At 35.7% G+C, this 22,608-nt stretch overlaps 1 protein-coding gene across 4 annotated transcripts in view; it reads left to right on the top strand.

Annotated features, from left to right (window-relative positions):
• Bank1 (B cell scaffold protein with ankyrin repeats 1) overlaps positions 1 to 22,608 on the top strand; it is a 185,154-nt gene that overhangs the window by 49,249 nt on the left and 113,297 nt on the right. For all 4 annotated transcript variants that reach the window (XM_048333516.1, XM_048333518.1, XM_048333517.1 and 1 more), the window contains exons 5-7: positions 5,056 to 5,195; positions 13,649 to 13,754; positions 16,494 to 16,690. In XM_048333516.1, coding sequence (XP_048189473.1) covers positions 5,056 to 5,195; positions 13,649 to 13,754; positions 16,494 to 16,690 — 443 coding nt within the window. The remainder of the gene's footprint in view (positions 1 to 5,055; positions 5,196 to 13,648; positions 13,755 to 16,493; positions 16,691 to 22,608) is intronic.

Raw genomic sequence — 22,608 nt, 5'->3', positions numbered from 1 at the left:
TTTGTATGAAAGGGACAGAATACTCATAAAATGTTGCACAATTTCCAAAGGCATAACAGCACATGAATACAGGAAGGATGGAAATACAAAGTCCAAGAAATATGCAAATATTAATGATAGACACTAAAGTATAAATTCATTTTTGCTATAGTATAGTGATATAAATATTAAAAAATAACTTCTATCTACTATTTTCAAAGTATAGCATATTAAAATCAAAGAGAAAAACTTATTAGGCAGAGAAAACAGACATTACCTGATGACTTGAATTATCATATATTGTAAAAATTGACTCATTAAGCTAGACTTTTTCATTTAAAAAAAACTCACAATGCTAGATGTTTCCAACTGGAAACAAAGCAAGGAAAATATTTTTTTCAAGTACAGTCAGGCTGACCAGACAGGAAGCCCTACAATGCTCTTTATCCAGGTACCCTCTCTCCCTTCTGCCTTACTTCTATGTCTTCTCCTGTGATTTTTGCTTGAGAAAGTATCCTTTAGTTTGATTATCTCCTCTTTCTTTCAGCTCAGTAACCATATACACTGTAATGACCTCCCTTTCTAGGAACCACACCTCTTAATGACATCCACAGGTTTGTATTTAACAAGGACTTGGGCCTATGGAAATTTCAAGCTACTCTACTTCCCCTTATTGCTAAGCCAATAAATACATATGTGAAGTCTTCATCTAGAAATATTAATCTCTAGGTGGAAAGAAGAGGGTAATTCCTCTGGTACTTGTAGCACAGCCAGAGAACAAACAACCCAGCAGGGGAGCAGCCAATTAAAAGTTGAAAGCAATTCGTAATGAATCAACAGAAACACAGAATCTTTATTAATTAAGAAATCACACTCTTGTTTGATGTAAGTGTAACTTCAGACTTCATGAAAGCAGCATGAAAGATGCTTCCGGATATTCCAGATATTATGCTAAACCTGTTTAGGATAGAAAATGGAGAAACAGATTTCTGTTACCAGTTTGTGATTCTAGGTATCATAATTAAAGTATGTCCTACTGAGATTCATTTTTAGGCATGACTACAAGTTTGAAGCTGCATACCTTTAATTGTGGTGCTGTCATTGAAACAGAATCATTGTTGCTGGGCATAGTGATATATGCCTGTAATCCCAGGTACTGGGAGGCTGAGACAGGATGGAGAGTTTGTCACCCAAAACAGCAGCAACCAAAACAAAAACAGAGAGTCATTCTCAGACTCTACAAATACACATAACAAACAGTCTCTTAAATGAGTGGATTTGTGGATTATCTTCTTTTGTAGACTTAGTTAAATGTCCTTACTTCTTATAAATATTTTTGGATGATATTTTCCACCAATTACTTATGTTTACACATCATCTGGAAGGGCAAAACAATTACTTTATGAGGAAAAGGGGAAACTTGACATAAATAGCACAGATTAGGATGAAAGGACATAATTATCACCTTGACATATTGTCTTATCCATTTGAGATTTGAAATTTAAGCAGGATTTCTGTGCCATTGCTTTTCTTTAAATGTGTACTCATGGTTTCTGATGATGACAAGGCACCATGTTTCTCTCCCTATCCTATGTGTGTCATTCATTGTCTTCATGGCTGACTCTCACTCTGGCTTGTGATATGTATCAATCTACAGGCAAACAGCAGAAGTTGATTTTTCTATTTGTATTTGAGCCTTTAAATTAATTGGCTTCCATTTTTACTGAAAAGATATGACCTACAGTCATAGTGACCCCATGTGAAAATAGAATTACATTACAGAAGTTCAAGGACATCCCGACTCAATGGTTCCTACAACATCTTTCTCTTGTATTCGTGAGAGCAGTAATTAAGCTTTGGTTTAATAACTGCCACTCAACAAATATGAAAATACACAAAGCAAATACTTCAAAGACATCCCTTTGGGAGAATTTCTCTAAAAGCATCAGTGTTAGCTTGGTAAAGATTCAATGCAATTAGTGAGTCAATACTTGGGAAATAAATTAGTTCCTTTTTATATTAAAGCTTAAAGAAATTAAAGTAGTTTTAAGTATTTTATGCCAAGAATTGCCAAACCAATCTTCTCACCAATGTCTCTTAAGATTCACGGCTTGACTCTTTTAGAAGGCTAACTATGGTAAAACTGCTAATATTTTTATAATAAACAACATCACTATTTTCTTTTGAAATCTCTTTTTGATTTACCACAATAAAATTTACATTAAACATCATATTTTCCGGGCACCAGTGGCTCACTCCTGTAGTCCAAGATACCCAGGTGGCTGAGATCTGAGGATCATGGTTCGGAAGTCAGCACAGGGAGAAACATGTGAGACATCTCCAATTTACAAAAAAAAAAAAAAGAAAGAAAAGAAAAGAAAAGAAAAAGGCAGAAGTGGAGGTGTGGCTCAAGTGGTAGAGCTCAAGCCTTGCACAAAAATACCTAAGAGACAGTGCCCAGGCCCTGAGTTCAAGTCCCAGTACTGGTGCACATGCACACATGCGCGCACACACACACACACACACACACACACACACACACACACACACACACACACACACCTTTCTGAATTCAATTATATGGCTGCAATGAATCCAGGTCCTGAATACCATGTGCATATAGATTTAGTTCACAGCTCTGAGTTTTTGTCCAGGTCTCTTATTCTCTATTGGGCAATACTCTTTTGGGAGGATAAACATTTTACTTTTCTACATAGTTCTTTTGTCATAATACAAGACCAGGTATTGGTGGCTCATGCCAATAATCCTACCCACTCAGAATACTGAGGTGTGGAAGATTGTGGTTCAAAGCCAGCTAGGGTAGGAAACTCAATGAGACTACATCTTCAATTAACCACTGAAAGGCTGGCTGGAAGCATGGCTTAAGGAGTTGAGGGCAAGTCAAATCAATGTGAACCCCATGATCAAGCCCTAGTAATTGGCAAAATAATAATAATAATAATAATAATAATAATAATAAATAATTGGGGAGGATGTTATGTTGCCTTTTTGATCTGGTTCAACTTGAGATGGATTTTGTTGTTTTAAAATTTTCATGAGCAAAGTTATTAGGGGTCGATTTACTATTTTGTGAGATAAAGTAAAACTAATGCTTAGACTACATGTAATTTTAAATAGTCAAGACTGCCAGACTCACTCTAAATCTCAGCTGCTTGAGAAACAGTTTTATAGAAGAAATTGGAAATATCTCTGTGACAGAGTTGTTTTGTTTTTGTTTGTTTAATGTTTCCAAGATATTCCTTCAAAGTGTGGTTCAATTTTAGGGCCTCGGCTGGCAATATGGCCTATTGGCAAGAGTGCTTGCTTTGTATACATGAAGCCCTGGGTTCGACTCCCCAGCACCACATATATAGAAAAGGGCCAGAAGTGGCGCTGTGGCTCAGGTGGCAGAGTGCTAGCCTTGAGCAAAAAGAAGCCAGGGACAGTGCTCAGGCCCTGAGTCCAAGGCCCAGGATTGGCCAAAAAAAAAAAAAAAGATTCAATTTTAGGGCCTCTAGATTGGCACTTGAGCCTCACCTTTTTATTGTGGTTTGTTTCAGGTACAGTTCTATGGTTTTTCTTCTTGGGTAGGCCTGGGACGGTGATTTACCTATTTTCACCTTACATAAGATAGGGGTTTGCCCCTATCTTACAGGGGGTTTGCCCATGCTTAGCAGATCAAGATTTTGCAGCAAAAGCTGCTCTACAACATAAATGTTTTATTGAAATGATTATATGTTGTTATTCTTTTTTTTCAAATTTTTATTATCAAACTGATTTACAGAGAGGTTACAGTTTCATACATTAGACATTGGATACATTTCTTGTACTGTTTGTTACCTCGTCCCTCATACCCCCTCCCTCCTCCCCCTTTCCCTTTCCCCCCATGAGTTGTTCAGTTCACTTACACCAAACAGTTTTGCAAGTATTACTTTTGTAGTTATTTGTCTTTTTTTACCCTGTGTCTCTCAATTTTAGTATTCCCTTTCAATTTCCTCAGTTCTAATATCAGTATACATGGTTTCCAATATACTCAGATAAGATACAGAGATAGTGTAGGTACAACTACAGGAAGCGGATACAAGAACATCATCAATAATAGAAGCTTACAGATACACATGGGACGTTGAAAGTAGTTACAACTGTGATATAACAATCATTTCCTTAACATGGAGTTCATTTCACTTAGCATCATCTTATGTGTTCATAAGGGTATAGATATTGGGCTCTTGTGATCCTCTGCTGTGACTTGCCTAAGCCTGTACTAATTATTCCCAATAACTGTTCATATGTTATGGCAGAATTCACAATGTAGTTTTCACTTTGAACAATTTGCTTACAGAAAGGTTTGCTCTAAATGTATATTAAGCCAATGCTCAGTTCCTTGTGCTGGCTTATCATGGTTGGTGCTCTACCACTTGAGCCCCACCTCCAGTTCCAGCTGTTTTGTCCCTTAAGTAGCAATGAGAGTCTCTGATTTTTCTGTCTCAGCTTTGGATGGAAAAACTCAGATCTCAGCCTCCTGAGTAGCTAAGATTTCAGAAGTGACCCAAAGACACTTGGCTTATACAATTCTTAAGATTTAGAGCATTAAATTCTACTTTTCTTCAGATTTCTATTCTAGCCAATTGAATACAAGTTTGAAGATTTCAGGCAGCTCTATTCTTTAAAATTATGATTTTGAGAAAGTTGCCTATAATTAATCAGAATTCATTTCAAAGGATTGAAACAAATACCCAACTTTAATAAATGACTGTACTTTTCTAAATTCTAGAACATGTAAAGATTATTTATAGATCACTACAGAAAAAACATACTCAATGCACAACTAATTTTGTACTTCTATTGTAATTTCAACATGACTTTTATCTTTTAACTTTTTAATTAAGTCTAAATTTTTATATTCCATTTTGTAGTTTCTAAGTATTAAGATCACCAAAACCCAAAACATTTTAAATGCTATGAATTATTAAATATGTTATGAATTCTTAAAAAGGCTTCTTTGCAACTTCTCTGAAGTTATATGTGCATTACATCCTCAGCTTCTAATTTGTGTGTGTGTGTGTGTTTTATAAGATTTCCCAGCTGGTTCAGTCATTGTCAAAGTCTATTGTGATGGGAACATAAAGGCCACGACAGAAATTAAATACTACATAACAGCAAAGGTGAAGGAATGCCCATCGCCAGTGGCCAGTTTAGGGGAGAGCTCGTGCCAGGTAAGTTGATCTTCCCATAACGTTAACCATAATGTAAGCTGAAGTGCTAAAGCTAGATAAGTGAATTTCTCCTTTTGTGTAAAGCTTGAATGCTAATTGAATAAGACAAATTAGTATTAATCAATGGGAAAGGAAAAAGCCAACATTAAGTAAACAAACTGCTTTGCCTAGGTGAAGTCATTGCACATGATATCAGCAGGAAACATCTTGTCCTTACAGCATGACTGTCAGAATAGGCTCATTTTAAAGCTATTACTGAATGCCTAGCAGAAGAGAGAGGAATCAATGAGAGCTGCAGGCAGATGAATTTCATCTTAATTTAGATATGGACAACAACGAAAATCACATCATCAGATTGTCTTTCTGATGCTTTGAGGTTCAGAAGTCAGGCAAACCAAACTCTGATCTAACAGAAGCGTGTGGTATTAGTCTAGCAATTGTCGTTTCCATGGGTATTTTTCCAAGCTCAGTGAATGCTTATTTTTCCTTACTTTCAGTTATCAGAGCTGACAGTGCACAATAGTATTGTTGTGGGTAGCAGTATGTATTAGGAAATCTAGAAAGACTGAAACTTCATGAGAGATATGCAAAGGAGACCATGCCCAACTCTATTTTGTTCCTCTCATGTGACCAAGTCTTGTTCCACAATGATGGCTTTGTGAAGCACTTCTGATCTGAAATCTCCTGTTTGGCACTTTTTTTTAATGAGAATGTCCTGATTTTAGCATGTAATTGTTACATCTTGTGGATTTATAAACTATTATTTCACTTCTGCATTCTGTTTCATTGCTATTGATCCAGTGTTGAGGGAGAAGGTTTGTAAAATGGGAATTTGTCTTTCATTTATTTATTCCATCAATTTTTCAGAATAAAATAAGTATTTTTTCTTTGACTCTGTGCCAATACTGGAGCTTGAACTCAAGGCTTCCTCACTTAAAACTGAAGATCTACCACTTGAACCACAACTGCATGTTTTTGACTCTTGTTAATTATAATTACTCAGTTAGCAAGAGATTAGAAGGGAAAGAAAAAAGGAAGGAAGGTGGAAAGGAAGGAAGACAGAGAATGGGGTGTGAGAAAGGGAGAGAGAGAGGGAAGGAAGGCACTAAGGAAAGAGGGAGGGAGGGGAGAAAGGAAGGAGGGAGGGAGGGGAGAAAGGAAGGAAGGAGGGAGGGGAGGAAGGAAGGAGGGAGGGAGGGGAGAGAGGAAGGAAGAAAGGAAGGAAGGAAGGAAGGAAGGAAGGAAGGAAGGAAGGAAGGAAGGAAGGAAGGAAGGAAGGAAAGAAGGAACTGATTTTTAGATTTACCATAAAATTCTCCACAAGATTTGAAAAAAGTTTATCACAGAGAAATTAGTTTTTCATGAACCTAATATATTTAAACTAGTTTGGAACTGGAGGTTTGTTATTTATTTCTTGTGATATGATCTCTGTCTCCTGAGTAGCTGGGATTATAGTCATCAACCAATGTTCCTGTACTATTGTGATACATTTTTATGTTAACATTCTCTTTTATGAAAATATATTTAAACCAAAAAGAAAACAAAGAAATGGACAGATAACAAAATCCTATTTTTCAAACTGGAGAATTCAGAGGACAGAAAACAAATGTCTACATTGTAAAAGTGAAGCAAATACAAAAGAAATAGCTAAATTACAGATTACTTCATTTTCTTTCAACAACTCTACCATGTCTTCTCTTTTAAAATTCTATTATTGAATGTATTATACTGTATTATAGATTCCATCAGAGCAGAAGTCAAGTATTCCCCAAGCAATTTTTTTCTGTGTTAAACGTTTCTCTTGCGGAGAGCTTTATTTATAATGAAAATTAAATTTAATGCATGAGTCCTGGACAAAGTTTCAGAAGGCAATAAAATGCAAGTCATAATTTCTTCTACAGCTTTTGGTGGATAAAAATTGCCTGCATAGATTTCAGTTAACTAGCACATTTTCATCATCTGAAATGGGAGGTGAAGAGGAGCTGTGGTTGCATTCTAGAAGGGATGTTCATCTTTCCAGTCAGCTCTGGAGGCCTGGGAAGAGATTATTGACAACCCACACTTGACGAGGGTTTTACTATCAGCATAGAGCTATAGGAAGCTTGAGGTCTGAATCTTGAGGGGTAGAATTATTTGAAAATCCAGCACCCAAAGGTGGAAAGGAGAAATGTTAGAGTTTAGATATAATGCATGTAATTTAACATGGATGTAGAGGTTTTATTGTTGTCATTGTGATCCTGGAAATGCGAGGGGTAATTAAAACAAATGGACTCTGATACAGCTCTGAGACTGACCAAGTTCTTCACCATAGACTGGGGAGGACCGCATCAGTCTATCTGCCCAAGTGAACTTATATTATTATCCAAGTTATCATCTAAATCTCCTGGCATCTGGAACTACCACAAGTTAACTGGCAGCTCTGGGGCTTGAACTCAGGCACTGGACACTGTCTTTGAGCTTTTGTGCTCATGGCAGGTGCTCTACCACTTGAACTACAGCTCCACTTCCATATTTTTTCAAAGTTAGTTGGAGATGATTCCACAGATTTTCATGCACAGGCTTTTTTGTTTGTTTGTTGTTGTTGTTGTTTTATTGTGATCTCCAGATCTCAGCCTCTTGAGTAGCTAGGATTATAGATGTGAACCACTAGCACCCAGCTTATCTGTGAATCTTTTTTTTTTATGTTATTTGATTCTGATATTTGCTTTTCACTTTATTTTTGCATCAGTCAAAGTGTGGTGAAAAATTGGTGTGCATTTCCACTTCAGAACACAAAAAGCAAGATTAAGTCTTTCTTCCACAACCTACTCTACCATTAAACTGGAAACATTGGCTATTGTGCAATTGGTCAAACTTTATTCTATACTATCCTGTATTGTCACTTCATTTGCCATATTCTTGTGCGTTTGTAGAAACACATACCCACGTACCTGAAGGTGTGAATGTTTGCATTTTCCTTATTTAGCTGAAATGGTACACTATAAAAATTATATGATAAACTGGTTATTGATGGCTCACACCTACAATTGTAGATATTCAGAATCACGGAGTCCAGCCCAGCAGAAAAGTCTGTGAGATTCTTATCTCCAATTCGCCACCAAAAAGCCAGAAGTGAAGCTGTGGCTCAAGTAGTATATCCCTATCTTTGAGTGAGACAGCTAAAGGAGAGCACCCAAGCCCTGAGATCAAGCTCCAGTAGCACAAAACAAACAAACAAACAAAAAAAGCAAACAAAACCATGCTGTCTTGCAGCAAGTTTTTTTTTTTTTTGGCCAGTCCTGGGCCTTGGACTCAGGGCCTGAGCACTGTCCCTGGCTTCTTCCCGCTCAAGGCTAGCACTCTGCCACTTGAGCCACAGCGCCGCTTCTGGCCGTTTTCTGTATATGTGGTGCTGGGGAATCGAACCTAGGGCCTCGTGTATCCGAGGCAGGCATTCTTGCCACTAGGCTATATCCCCAGCCCTTGCAGCAAGTTTTAATTGTAGATACTAACTCAGCAGTCCCAAATTAGTAATAGAATCACTTTTAGTAATCACTTAAAATTTATTGCACAGGTAATAGCATGAACATAGTACAAATTTGAGGAAAGAATTGATGAGAAATTTATGCGCTTTATTTGCAGTATTCTTAAACCTATCATAAGAGATGTTCTATTATCATTTAAAAGCTATTGAGCATAAAGCAAATGTGGCTGTCCTATAAATTTGAACAAAAAATGATAATGAGAAACTGGATCTTATTTTGTTTTTTAATGATGGCCATTAGATTTTAGAATACTTTACCTCAACTAGCTTAATTATCTAACTACTTTCTACATCATTTCATGCTTCTGGATAAATATGAAATTCCCCAAACACAGCTTTATGAAGGTACAATTTTTAAAGCATCACTTAAAGTAAAGAGTATAAGAAGGATTTATCATTGCAAAACCTGGTATGGAATGATAATTAAAATTCAAGTAGCACAGTTAGAAATACTAGTAATTCCTGTGCAACTGAGATCATTAAAACCTTTGAGACTGCCATCTGTTTACCGAAGTGTAATGGGATAACAATAAAGTTAACTTTCTATAGGAACAACTATATGCAGTACAGAGCAAATTAGGTCAAGATGATTAAACAATATTGCAATTACTAAAGAATTAATTGACATAGTTTTTGAGAAAAAGAAAAGAAATAAAATAGTTCTTGAAATATGTCAAATAGTTCTTTCTCATTTTCTTTCTTATTAGTTAAAAAGTTACTAGGGACAAGAAGGAAAAGTTGGGAGAGAATGATAAAAGAGGTAACATTGTCCAAAAAGAAATATACTCATTGCCTGACTTATGTAACTGTAACCCTTCTGTACATCACCTTTGTAATAACAATAAAAAATTTAACACACTAAGTTATTCATGTTATCAATTATCAATTTACATGTTACTTTAAATGTATTGAGATGTTATTTTGATCTTCAAGTTAGATACACATTTTGTTTTATTTCATCTTTGATTTACTGCCTGTGAAGTCAAATAAAGTTGGAGTAAAGAAAGGCACCAACTTTGGAATCTCTCATTGAGGGAAATTTCTGAGCTTGCTTGTTTCCTTTATTGTACACAAGCTTTTTAGCTTGCTGCGGTGCTGAATTTGCTGTGATTGGTCGGGGGGGGGGGGGACGGGGGGAAGAGGTTATCCTCCAAAAATCATATGCTTACATCAGTGTCTTGAAGCATTTCTGTGTTCTGCTCTGAGAGTTTCATGCTGTGTGGTCTTAGGTTTTGTTTTTCCATTTTGAGTTGATTTCTGCAAATGGCAGATAAGGGTCTAGTTATCTAGATGTAGATACCCAGCCTTCCCAACACTGTGTGCTGAAGAGGATATCCTTTCTCCCATGTACTTTTGGGGCTTGTTTCTCTCCAAGACTCGGTTGTGTGTGCATGAGTGCATTTCTGGGATCTCAATTGTGTTCTCTCTGAGTATATTCAACTTTCATGCTGGCAAGTGGTATCTGGGCTACTACAGCTCTGTTTCCATGTACCCCTTTGTTTTCACTTTTATTTGTACTTTTTCTAACTTCATATGTAGAGAACACAAAATCATTTGCATTTCATCAGTTCAGTGAACAGTTTCATATCTCTGCCCAAAGATTTGAAAGAAGCACGGCACCATTAAAACACAAAGAACAAGAAATTTGGAAGTCTTTTTCTTAGATCATTTTCTACATTGTTAGTGGAATTTATTGGTATGGATCAAAAAGAATAAGGCATATCTATTGCAGACTGTTTTCTGACAGTGGATAAGAATAGTTCAAGATGACTGATGAGAATGGTTCAAGGAGAGTGATTACTCTCAACTGGTAAAAGTAATTGGATCACACAGGAGCGTGCCATCTAGTACACAATGATGTAACAGCTAATAGCTCCTTGGAATGAGGAGGAGATATTTATGACTGTAGCTGCGTAGCCATGAACACACCCATACAATTGGTTTTCTACAGTTTTCACCTTGTAAACCATCTCAGTTTTGTTTAGTGCTGCTACTTGCCCCATATATTTTATTAATGACTTCTTTTTTATTTAATTTTAATGTCAAGGTGATGTACAGAGGGATTACAGTTACATAATAAGGCAGTGAGTACATTTCTTGTCAAACTTGTTACCTCCTCCCTCATTTTTCTCCTACCTTCCCTCCTCCCCAATTCCCCCCCACCGACGAGTTGTACAGTTAGTTTACAAAGTATTGTCTTGTAAGTATTTCTGTTCTATTAGTTCACCTTTTATCCTTTGTCTCATCATTTTGGTGTTCCCCTTCCATTTCCTAATTATTCATGATTTCTTAATGTATAGCTTCTTCTTGCTCATTGGAAATAAATACTACCTCCATTTAAAAAAATCCCAACCTAAACTCTTTCCTTGCTTCTTACATGCTTGCCTTTCTCCTCTGCTGGGTTGACTTTGACCATCCTTTCAGAGGATGATCAGGTGTCAGGTGTCGTTGTGAATACTATTTTAACTGATCTCACTTGAGAGGAGGTTCTGACTAGGCATGGATGATGATGCATACCTATAATGCCAGCTAATCAAGAGGTAGGTGTAAAAGTATTGTGGTCCTGGTCAAAAGCATGAGACTCTGTCCTGAAAAACAAACTGAAACAAGCTGGGCTTTAGTGGTTTATGCCTATAATTCCAGCTACTCAGGATTGCAGTTCAAAGCCAGCCCAGAAATGAAAGCCCATGAGACTCTAATCTCCAGTTAACCAGCGAAAACAGGAAGTGGAGCTATGGTTCAGGCAGTAGAGCACTAGCCATGAGCACAAAAGCTCTGAGTACAAGCCCTAGGATGGGCACAAAAAGAAAAGAAGAACCCCCACCCCCACCAAAAAAAAGGACTGGGGTGTTGCTCAGGTGGTAGAGCAGTAATAGGCTTTTTAAAAACTCTAATAAATGAATAAATAAGGCTGTGTTTTTAGTCACTAGTTCTCTAGAGCGTCCAGATCCCTATTGTAAGAAACATTTCGAAACAACACATAAAAACAAAGCATAAGCCAAATATAATTGAAGTTGTTTCATTAAGTTCGTTATTAGAACTATGATAGAGAAAATCAGAGAATCTATTTCAGATAGGAACAAGCTCCAAGTCATCAATAACTCTTTGGAAAGCCATGTAGCCAATGTATATTTATTTATGCTTCAATGCAATCTTGTGGGCTCTGTAATAAGAACAGTTATAAGATTGATAACAAAATAAGGAAACAAAATACATGTAATTGGGAACACTAAATTTTTTTAAATAATTTATGAATGATCCTCAGATGAACACATGCAGAATATAAAAAATCTTTGAAAAGTATTGTATAATGTTCTTTTCTGTCTCCTGCAATTTTCCTTGCTATGATGTCTACCTGATTTCATACTAATAAAGCAGCTATCGCTTTCATTGGTAGTCACTAAGTTTACATATATCTAAAGAGATATTGAAAGAAAAAGAATCATATAATGCTTACTGCTTTGCTTATGTGAAGAGTATTTCTTTTTTTTTTTTTTTTTTTTTTTTTTTTTTTGGCCAGTCCTGGGCCTTGGACTCAGGGCCTGAGCACTGTCCCTGGCTTCTTCCCGCTCAAGGCTAGCACTCTGCCACTTGAGCCACAGCGCCGCTTCTGGCCGTTTTCTGTATATGTGGTGCTGGGGAATCGAACCTAGGGCCTCGTGTATATGAGGCAGGCACTCTTGCCACTAGGCTATATCCCCAGCCCAAGAGTATTTCTTAAAAACAGCATACCACACGGCTTCACACCTTTGACATGTAATGTTATTAATGATACAATGGGGTTCCTGTCACTGTTTTCTTGTGTATATCTTTCCCTCTGTATGAATTTCTCTCTTTCATATGGCCTTGTAGGTTGGACTTTTTTTGGGTTTTTTTTGGTCCTGGGACTTGAAATCAGAGCCTGGCCTCTGTCCCTGAGCCTCTCTCAAGGCTAGTTCTCCATAGCCACTTACCCCACAGCACCATTTCCAGCTTTCTCTAAGTATTTTATTGGAGAAAAGAGTCTTACATACTTGTCTGCCTGGGCTGGCTTTGCACCATAATCCTCAGATCTCAGCCTCCTGAATAGCTAGGATTGCAGGGGTGAGCCACCAGTGCCCAACTGTTTGCTGAACTATTGAAGAACCCTGTTTCAAATCATCACTGGTATTTTAGATTCATCTCTTCATGCATCATTTTTACTGGTTACTCTAAGTATTATATTTATGCAGGAAAAGCAAACAATTGATAGTCTTATTTTACAGGTTTTAGTGATACATAGAAATCTAAATTCCCTTTTAAACGTCCATTTATCTACTCCCTTATTTATTATATAAAGATTTCAGCATTTCACCTGCATTTATGACACAATGCAAGTTTAGAAGAATGCTCTTCTTTGTAACAGGCTATTTCACTGTCAGTAGAACATTTGATTTCTGTGTGGCATCTACCGAATGTCTCAGATTAAGGAAACAATTACTATTTAATAATGCTGTATCTGTAGGGAGGAAAAGGGCTAAGAGGAATGTTCTTCCTTATTTAGATAAAGAAATAATATAATCTGTTTAGACAATCATTTTTCTGACTCTTAAGTTGAAGAACCAGATCCATCTTATAATTTCGTTTATGAAATTACAATGTGCATTTCACCATAATTTATTATTGAAAAACTTCAATGCTCCTCATTTGGCCTGTTTACACTGTTATCTCAAAAATTTTTAAGTATAAAATAAAGTTACCATTACCTATTTGAAAGCAACCACTTTCATTTCTACATCAAGTTTTCTGTTACCTGAATAATGGGGCTTTTAGGTTAAGTATTTAATGTGCATTATTTATTTTCAAAAAAGGTAGCAGTATTACTAACAATTGCCCAGCACTTATTCTTTCCTTGCCCTAATGTGTTTCTATATCTAAACTAATGAAGAATTTTCTTTGTGTATAAAAACAGAGTAGCATGGAAGACCTGGATGGTATTCTTGCAGCCATATTCAAACATGAGATACCCTATTATGAGTTTCAGTCCCTTCCAGCTGGAATTGACTCTCAAAAAGAATGTGAGTATTCTTAAGTTGCACCAATTATTCATTGTATCATACTCTACTTGATGATCTGAACTCCACTGGGTAATTTTTTTTAAGTTATGGCCTGCCAAAATGTGGATAAGTATAATTTTGCTGTTGTTGTTGTCGGTCATGAGGCTTGAACTCTGGTCTTGAGTGCTTTCTCCAAATCCTTCAGCTCAAGGCTAGCACTCTACCACTTGAGCCACAGTACCACTTGTGGTTTGCTGGTGGTTTAATGGAAATAAGACTTTCATGGTCTTTCCTTCCCACGCTGTTTTTGAACTGCAATCCTCAGATCTCAACTTCCTGAGTAGCTAGGATTACAGTCATGAGCCACCAGCACCTGGCTACAATTTTTATATTATATATATAATATATATATATACCAAGAATTGAAAGTTCAATATAATAAGATAATTCAGCCAGAAGCCGTGTTTCTTTGTATTTAGCTCTAAATTTTTACTTGAAATACAGAAAAAGAATGTGTTTGATAAGCACAAATATGACTTGATCACGTTTAAATTACTTCTTTGACCTTTTAGTCTTGGATCAATGAAAACTGAAGAATATCTGATCTTTAAAATCTATATAATCATATCTCATCATGATTAGGTTGAGTTAACTGAACATAGGCTCTAGGATTTTTGTTTTAAAGTTGTCCACATGACTGGATTTCAGATATGCTTATCTTATTATTACTCCATCATACCTTCTTTTTAATTTGTTATAGAAAGTTCCGATTAGTTCTCTGTCACTATATTTTTAATAAATAAGATAATGTTTCACCAGTAATATGTCTTAGTCACTTTCACTCCGGTTTAGAAATAAACCTCTTCATTTGATGTTAGGTTTGAGTTTTACTCTTGGCAGACAGAGATGGGGATAAGCTGAGATTAAACAGGAAATTTGTAAGAAGAAAATAAAACTATGATTTTATGTTCTCTTTGAAATACCCTATTATTGGTTTCAAAGTCCCATTTTCCATGAACAATAATTTTCCATGGGAAAAACTTTCCCTCCCTATAAAATTTAGGAATGAATTTTGGTATGCTAGTGTAATATAAGGCTTTTAAATCATTCATGGTTGAACTTCTAGTGTGTAAATCATTGGAGACTGTGATATTAACACAAGGGATTGTGACAGGCAGATTTTCACCAATGGGTAAGATATTGGAATAAAGAATATCAAAGTGTATAAGCAAAAGTCCTTATCACTTTAAGTAACTACTATTTTAGATGTAGATTTAAACATGAACACACGTGGTTTGGGTCATCATCCCAAGGTGTGAATATATCTAGCCCAACACTATTTTTCATAATTGAAAAAAAAGTCTGAGGTCCCGGAAAGTGAAGGAAGATTCTTAAGGGCCATGGCTTTGGTGGCTGAACTGAGATTAAAAATCAGATCTTCTGACTTTTAATCTTCTCTTTATTGTGTGCTTTATTTTTCTGCCCTGAAGTGATCACTTGGTCATCCTATTCTGAGTGAATAAATATTTAATATTCTAGATAGTAATTTGTGAGAACAAATGGATTATGTGTTTATGCACTTTCATCTCACTGTCAAATTTTTATTTAATTCTCATACTTAGAAACTGGGAATATTCCTCTTATCATTCTACTAAACCAGGTTAATCTTTTGAAAGCTTTGGTTTGATTATCTCAGTTGGTCATTGTCCATCTTTTATAAGGATTACCCTGGAACGTTTATAGACAAGTATGTGATTCAATTTCCTTAATATATGCCAACTCATGTGTCTACTTTTATTTCTCAAAGCCATAAATCGAACTTGCATTAAGAAAAGGCTCCACAGATATTTATTCTGCTCTCCTGTACTTTTAAGTTGAAAAATGTGGTCAGAAAAAAAGTAAAAGCTGAGAAGTTATCATATTGAAGTGTGAATTATGGCTTTTCTATGTACACACTGATAATAAAAACAAGTACACTGAGTCTTGATTATTAAGTGAAAATTACCATGAAATGAAACATATATGTTTCAGGCTGATCACATTTTAAGAGGGTTTCCTAGCTTTTAAATAAATCTATTAATTTTCTGTAATGAATAAAATTATAACGTGTGTATAAATTCTGTGAGTTCAAGGAAATAACTAAATACAGTAAGAACTATGATTGACAGAAACTCTTTGTATTAAGATGTACATAATGACAAGAGATTATTGTTTCTACTGTAATAGGAACAAGTAAGATGATCTCCAAAATCAGTTCCTTTTTTAAGTCAAGCAGCAAATTGAGCACAAAGAAAGAAAATAAAATAAATTCCAGAAACTGGCAATCCTTCATAAGAGAGAAAAAAAAATCTCAACTGTATTTATCCTTCATGGAAGACAACAAGAGCTCACTACAGATGAAAAGCAAAGAGAAATCATTTTAACACTTAGCAAACTTTTAGTTGCTATATTTAATTTATTGTGCAATGAGCAAGAATCCCAGAGATTCCCCAGTATAGAACAGTGCTGGACTACTCCACAGCAACTCTCTTCTTTAAAGTGTTGTGAATGAAGAGCTGGCTTACCAGTAGCTAAAATTGCTAATGATTTCATGTATGCAAATATATACTAAAAAGCTGCCCTGCTTAGTTGGCATTACTTGTAGGAATAGAATATGTTTGGTTTCTCTATATGATGACACATATTATATATATATATATATATATATATATACACATATATATAGATAGATAGATATCCTAGTATTTCCTATGCTTTCAGATACTCATGTCAGAGAACTTCCAACTCTTCTCCACTCTGGAGCCAAATTTGGCTTAAAGAACCTAGCTACTCATTTACTTCAATGTCCAGGAGCAAGGTGGGCATCTCAGATAAAAAACACAGATGGTTTAGATCCGGCGCATATTGCTGAAAGGCATGGTCACAAAGAACTCAAGAAAATATTTGAAGATTTTGCAGTAAGTATTTTTTAATTATACCTCCAAACCTGTTGTGTACATTAAGTATGTATATGTATATGAGATGCACATGTGCACTGTCTTTTTGGAAATGATACTGTTGCACGGTTCTTAAGTACTGTCTAGCAATAATAGCACGTGTTGATCTCCAGTCATGCATCACCTTCAAAAAGTATATTTCAAGATTCTTGGACTGGTTCTGGTATTTCCACAAGCTGATTCTGATTCTTGCTTCTAAACATCTGTTTTTGTAACAAATCTGGTCCTTTTGAATTTTTATATCATGTTGGGTGATGGGAAATCAATGAGCCTATATTATTATTATTATTATTATTTCTGTTTAAGATATTACATGATTATTAGGAACAGGATTGGTAAGAATTGGGTTAAAAGGGAATATAGTTTGATAATCATTCAGAAACTCTACACAATTAAATTTATGTTGCTTAACTTTGTTTTGCTTAGGTGATTATTTTTTTTACTCTCCCTGTTAAAAATCTCAATGCTCCTCACTCATGGAGTGATGTCAGTTTTGCAAAATGCAATCAAAGATGATTATAGAAGGAGAGGATACTATCTTAGTAAATAAAACACTCTTTGTGTTCTTGTAGTTAAATTTAGAAAAGCTCTTCTTTTCTGTTTGTAACAAAAGGATACACATTTTTATCCAGGGAATTAATTTTACTTCTGATGGCCCTTAGTAAAGTATAACAGGACAATGGTTATGCTGATGAACACTTTAAAATCTGTCTTTGGATTCTCAGAACAGATATAATTTTATTCCTATTAAACCATTAATATAGAACATTCAAGTATTATTAAGCAGCTTCTGGTTATTTTTGCATTTATTCTGATTAGCAGACTATGTCATTCAAATAACTTTAATATTTGTAATTTCCATAGAGTAAAAGGACAACTAATGAAACTTTTTCCATTTATAAAAAATAGCAGAAATTTATCAAGAGGACATGATAACATCCCTTCTCTTGAATTAGAATAGCTTTTGCCCAGATTTAAAATAAATGCATTAGAAGCCGGGCACTAGTGGCTCATGCCGATAATCCCAGCTACTCAGTAGTCTAAGGATCACCATTCAAAGCCAGCCCGGGTGGGAAAGTCTGTGAGACTCTTATTTCCAATTAACCATCAAAAAGCTAGAAGTAGAACTGTGGCTCAAGCATTATAGTGCTAATCTGAAGTGTATAAAGCTCAGCAACAGCACTCAGGCCCTGAGTTCAAGCCCTAGGACCAAAACAACAGCAACAGCAACAACAATAACAATGAAAAACGAAAACAACAAAACATGTAGTCTTGCAATAAAATTAATTAGGTATTGCCTTTTAGTCTAGGTCCTTCTATTTAGAAGTGAGCAGTATTTTTCTTCCTAGAAGGATTTTAAATAGTGATTCTCACATATGCTGACATTTATCTAGTCATTTTGGTTTGGCTAATGAACACATTCATCCTAACAACTGCCCACTGTTTGAGGTCTCCAATTGGAGCAACGTGGCTTCTCTGTCACCAATGAGTCAAATCAGCCTTGAATATTTTCCCATAACACAGTAGACGTGTACACACAAGTGTGCGGTTCCAAGGATACCACCACTAAGAAAAATCACAACTGCTCAGGATATCCAGTGTTGGGAGCTATACTGTACCTACACGATTCCTTTTTCTTACAATGCAGCCCAACTTCCACTACAGACATGATACCTTTTGGCAACTCTAAAATTTATACAGTGTCATTTCCATTAAGCACAATCACTTTCATCTTGCTCTGGGCACACCATTTGCTTTCTGCGAGGCATATTTTCACAAAATTTGGAGTCAAGGAACCACTCAGCCGGTCACAAACCAATCTAAACACAACTGACAAGAGTACAGCACTGAATGAGAGCTTCCAGCATTCCGTGAGTTATATTCCCGTGCATGCATGGAAATTTAATACTTTGCTTTTGAAATATCTTTCGACTGGTTGACTGATGTCACTTGATCAAAGCCACGTGTAATAAATGTGCACAAAAGGCAGGCCCACTGTTCTGCTGTTCTCAGTATTCTTGTTTCCAACTTTTGCTACTCTGTCCTCCAGTTTGGGGCCACTGGTGGGTTTAGGTTAAACATTTCTCTAGTTTCCAGACATAATTATTTTCTAAGGTAAATCCCAGTTTTCAGAGTGTTTTGCTTCTTTCTCTCCAGTGATGACTTAGATTTTTGACAGATACAACTCCAAGCAAAGTGTCTGTTCCACTTAAGTAGCACAATGGCACATAACAATGGCAAGAGCAATAAAAGGAAGCATGTAGGGATGAGACTTATGGATGTTGGACATCATTATTCACTTACATGTGTATCTCCTTTCCTGTATATAAACACTGACTAAGTTGACTGCTTTCACTGTCTCGAGGTAACTCTTTCTTTTATAGTAGCTCCATCCTCACTTTACCAAGTTCTACTTGATCACTATTTTATGGAAGTTGTTAAATAATTTTGCATATTCCGTCTGTAAGCTGGTGCATTTTGCCAGCATGTTTACAGTCCTCATTGATGTTATCATTGGGCAGATACTAATCTGTGCTTGTTTTGCTGTTACTGAGGAATCCATTGTGGCAGCTTTATGGGGCACCAGATCTGAAAATCTACACTTTGATGACAACAGATAATATTAGGTAGGGTACTGTTGAAAGCTATCAAATGTCTTTGTAGAAAATGTGTAGTTATAAGAAATGATAATAGACACACTAGAATGTGATCCCCACAGGAAAGTATTACTTTTTGACTTATCTACAACATGAATTATTTTTCAGATTACCAGTTTCATTCAACATAAATCTTGTAGCCAAATCTTTGTGGCAAAGGTATGCCAGATATTGACATGCTGCCAATAGCTATGCTCAGCTATAGGAGTGAAGTCTTCTAAAGTGTGTGCCTAAATCTAAGAAATAGAAACTGTGCCATCTCATTGTGTCACTAAACAATTTTGCTTCTTGAATAATAGTTGTAGTGTTATAGTTACACTCTTTCAGAATATGAGAATGAAGCAGATATATTTTGGATTTGAAATTTACGATCTACCAATGAATCATTCCTCTTTTGTTTTGTTTCTTGTTGATGTTTTTGAGGAAATATTTACTTTCTGGCAAATTTCTCCTGACTGATTTTCAGATTTGGGCAATTCTTGATTCTCTTCTGTCAATGAAAGGCTGTTTATGTGGGGAATCTCATAAGGAATTACAAAAAGCTGAAGTGGTCAAGTGAATGGAAATAATTCTATAAAAATACCAAAAAAAAGGCATTATACAGTAATAAGCTGATCTGGACCCATGTTAGTGTTAGCTCTATAGAGAAAGACATTTTTCCTTTGATAAGTTAGCAATTTATACAGAATTTATTAACTGAAACTCTTCACTATGAATTGCTCTTATGTTTTAATAGTTATTTACTCCACACCTATAATTCTTTTGTGTGTTAGAACTGTTACCAGATGATAATCCATACCTTTTATAATCTATAGAATCAGCGTTTACTCATTTTTCAGTTGCTGGACATTGTCTCCTTTGAGAATTAATATGAAAAGTAGACAGACAAAGGACAAGATTTAGCATTAAAATTTACAACTTAATATGAACCACAATTTACTTAATGAAATTCTTGAAGGCACCTCAGGCGATTTCCCATAGTAAAGACTGATATTGATTATTTTGGTACCTTAAAATTTATTCTTATATTAAAAACACATTAAAAATAGAAAGCTAACTGGAACTAGTGCCAGAGCAAACAGTACTTTGATATGTAAGATAAAGCATGCAACAGACAATATTACTTGTTTCAAACAAAAGCATAAGTATTCATTAGCTTCTTTGTATTAATTCAAGTTGTCCCACAATCTATTTCTATCAGTTTAAAATCTTTAACAAAGTGATATGGAAATAGGAAAATTTAATCACTGGTTGACTGGCTATGGAACTGGAGAAGTAACAGGTAGCTACTCACTTTAGGAAGAACATTCATAAGTTTTTCTTCCAGCACAATATTCACTTATATTATTTGGTATAATATTAATAGAGTTTTAATTGTAAATATTCTTCAAAAATGAAGAAACAGGAAAAGCAGATTTCTATGTACTTCCACTGGGACCACTGATGGAAATCTTTATTTTTTTATTTCAAATTTTTATTATCAAACTGATGTACAGAGAGGTTACAGTTTCATACGTTAGGCATTGGATACATTTCTTGTACTGTTTGTTACCTAGTCCCTCATACCCCCTCCCACCTCCCACTTTCCCTTTCCCCCCATGAGGTGTTCCATTCACTAAGACCATACAGTTTTGCAAGTATTGCTTTTGTAGTTGTTTTTCTTTTTTTACCCTGAGTCTCTCAATTTTGGTATTCCCTTTCAATTTCCTAGTTCTAGTACCAGTATACATGGTTTCCAATATACTCAGATAATGTTACAGAGATAGTGTAGGTACAACCACAGGAAGGTGATACAAGAACATCATCAATAATAGAAGCTACAGATACACATGGTACGTTGAAGGTAGTTACAACTGTGTTATAACAATCGTTTCTATAACATGGAAGTCATTTCACTTAGCATCATCTTATGTGTTCATAAGGGTATAGCTATTGGGCTTTTGTGATCCTCTGCTGTAACTTGCCTAAACCTGTACTAATTACTCCCAATAAGGGAGACCATAGAGTCCATGTTCTTTGGGTCTGGCTCACTTCGCTTAGTATAATTTTTTCCAAGTCCTTCCATTTCCTTACAAATGGGGCAATGTCATTCTTTCTGAAATCTTTCAAATGCTCCCATTTCTAATGAGATTCTTGTGACATTGTGTTGTCCTTGCCTGTGCCTACATTTCTCCTTGTCCTTGTGGATAATGACTTCAACTGTGTGTGTGTGTGTGTGTGTGTGTGTGTGTGTGTGTGTGACATGATAGAGAGGAGAGGTGGGGATAGGAAAGAGACAGTAAGAGAGAATCAATAATGCTGAATTAAATGAAACCATCCACTTGAGAGGAAAACATTCTTACATAAATTACTGAGTAATGTTAAAAATGAGAGAGATAAAAGGTGAAGAATTGTGCAAGTTTATTATTCACTAAGCACAGAGCCCAAGATGTGAGTAAAAGATTCTCTCTGAGGTCTTTCAGCTAGACACTAAAGGGTAACTGAATCTCTCTCTCTCTCTTTCTCTCTCTCTTTCTGTCCCTCTCTGATCTCTTACTTATAAATGTGCTTATAAATGTCAAGACACAGTGCCTTGCTCAGGAACAGGACTGCTCTCGACTGAATTCAAGTCTCGGGCTTGCTTGTGAAGCTCCTACGCAATCTCTTTCTAACATCCCATTAAATGCCCCCAATGAGGCTATTACAGAAAATGTTCTCTTCTCTGTGTTTTTAAACCAAATATTGATGCCCTTACTGTACTGCTCTAAAAGTCATTTTTTCCTCTGTCAAATTTTCTACCTACTCTTTCCTGTACTCTGAGAATCTTCAGACCTAGCCAGGTCGGAATTTTTAAGCCAAGCTTCATTAAAAAAGTAAGTTTGCAAAAATCTTGACAGAAATAAAGAATTGTTTTCAAAATGGTGTTTTAGCATTAGATTAAATTAATGGGGAAGTCATCAATATATAGTAGAAGGGTCACAAAAATGTCACAGTGCATTCATCTTATGTTCTTTTGGATATACTGTTATTTTTTATTGAGTTTAGATTGCATTCTCTCTCTTTAGTATCATTGATCTCATCTAATATACTTCTCTTCCTCCCTGAATAAACATGTTCAAAGTGTGTGTGTGTTAGTGCATGTGTATACTTTATATGTATGTATGTTATATTGTTTTTGGTAAGTACTTTCACATTAGATTCTTATTCTGTGTGAATTATGTATTTTTACTTCCATTTTTCAGA

Source organism: Perognathus longimembris, chromosome 24, assembly GCF_023159225.1.
Source record: "Perognathus longimembris pacificus isolate PPM17 chromosome 24, ASM2315922v1, whole genome shotgun sequence".
Taxonomy (NCBI): domain Eukaryota; kingdom Metazoa; phylum Chordata; class Mammalia; order Rodentia; family Heteromyidae; genus Perognathus; species Perognathus longimembris.
Note: the sequence above shows the minus strand (reverse complement) of the source record. Positions and strands in the feature narration are given on the sequence as shown.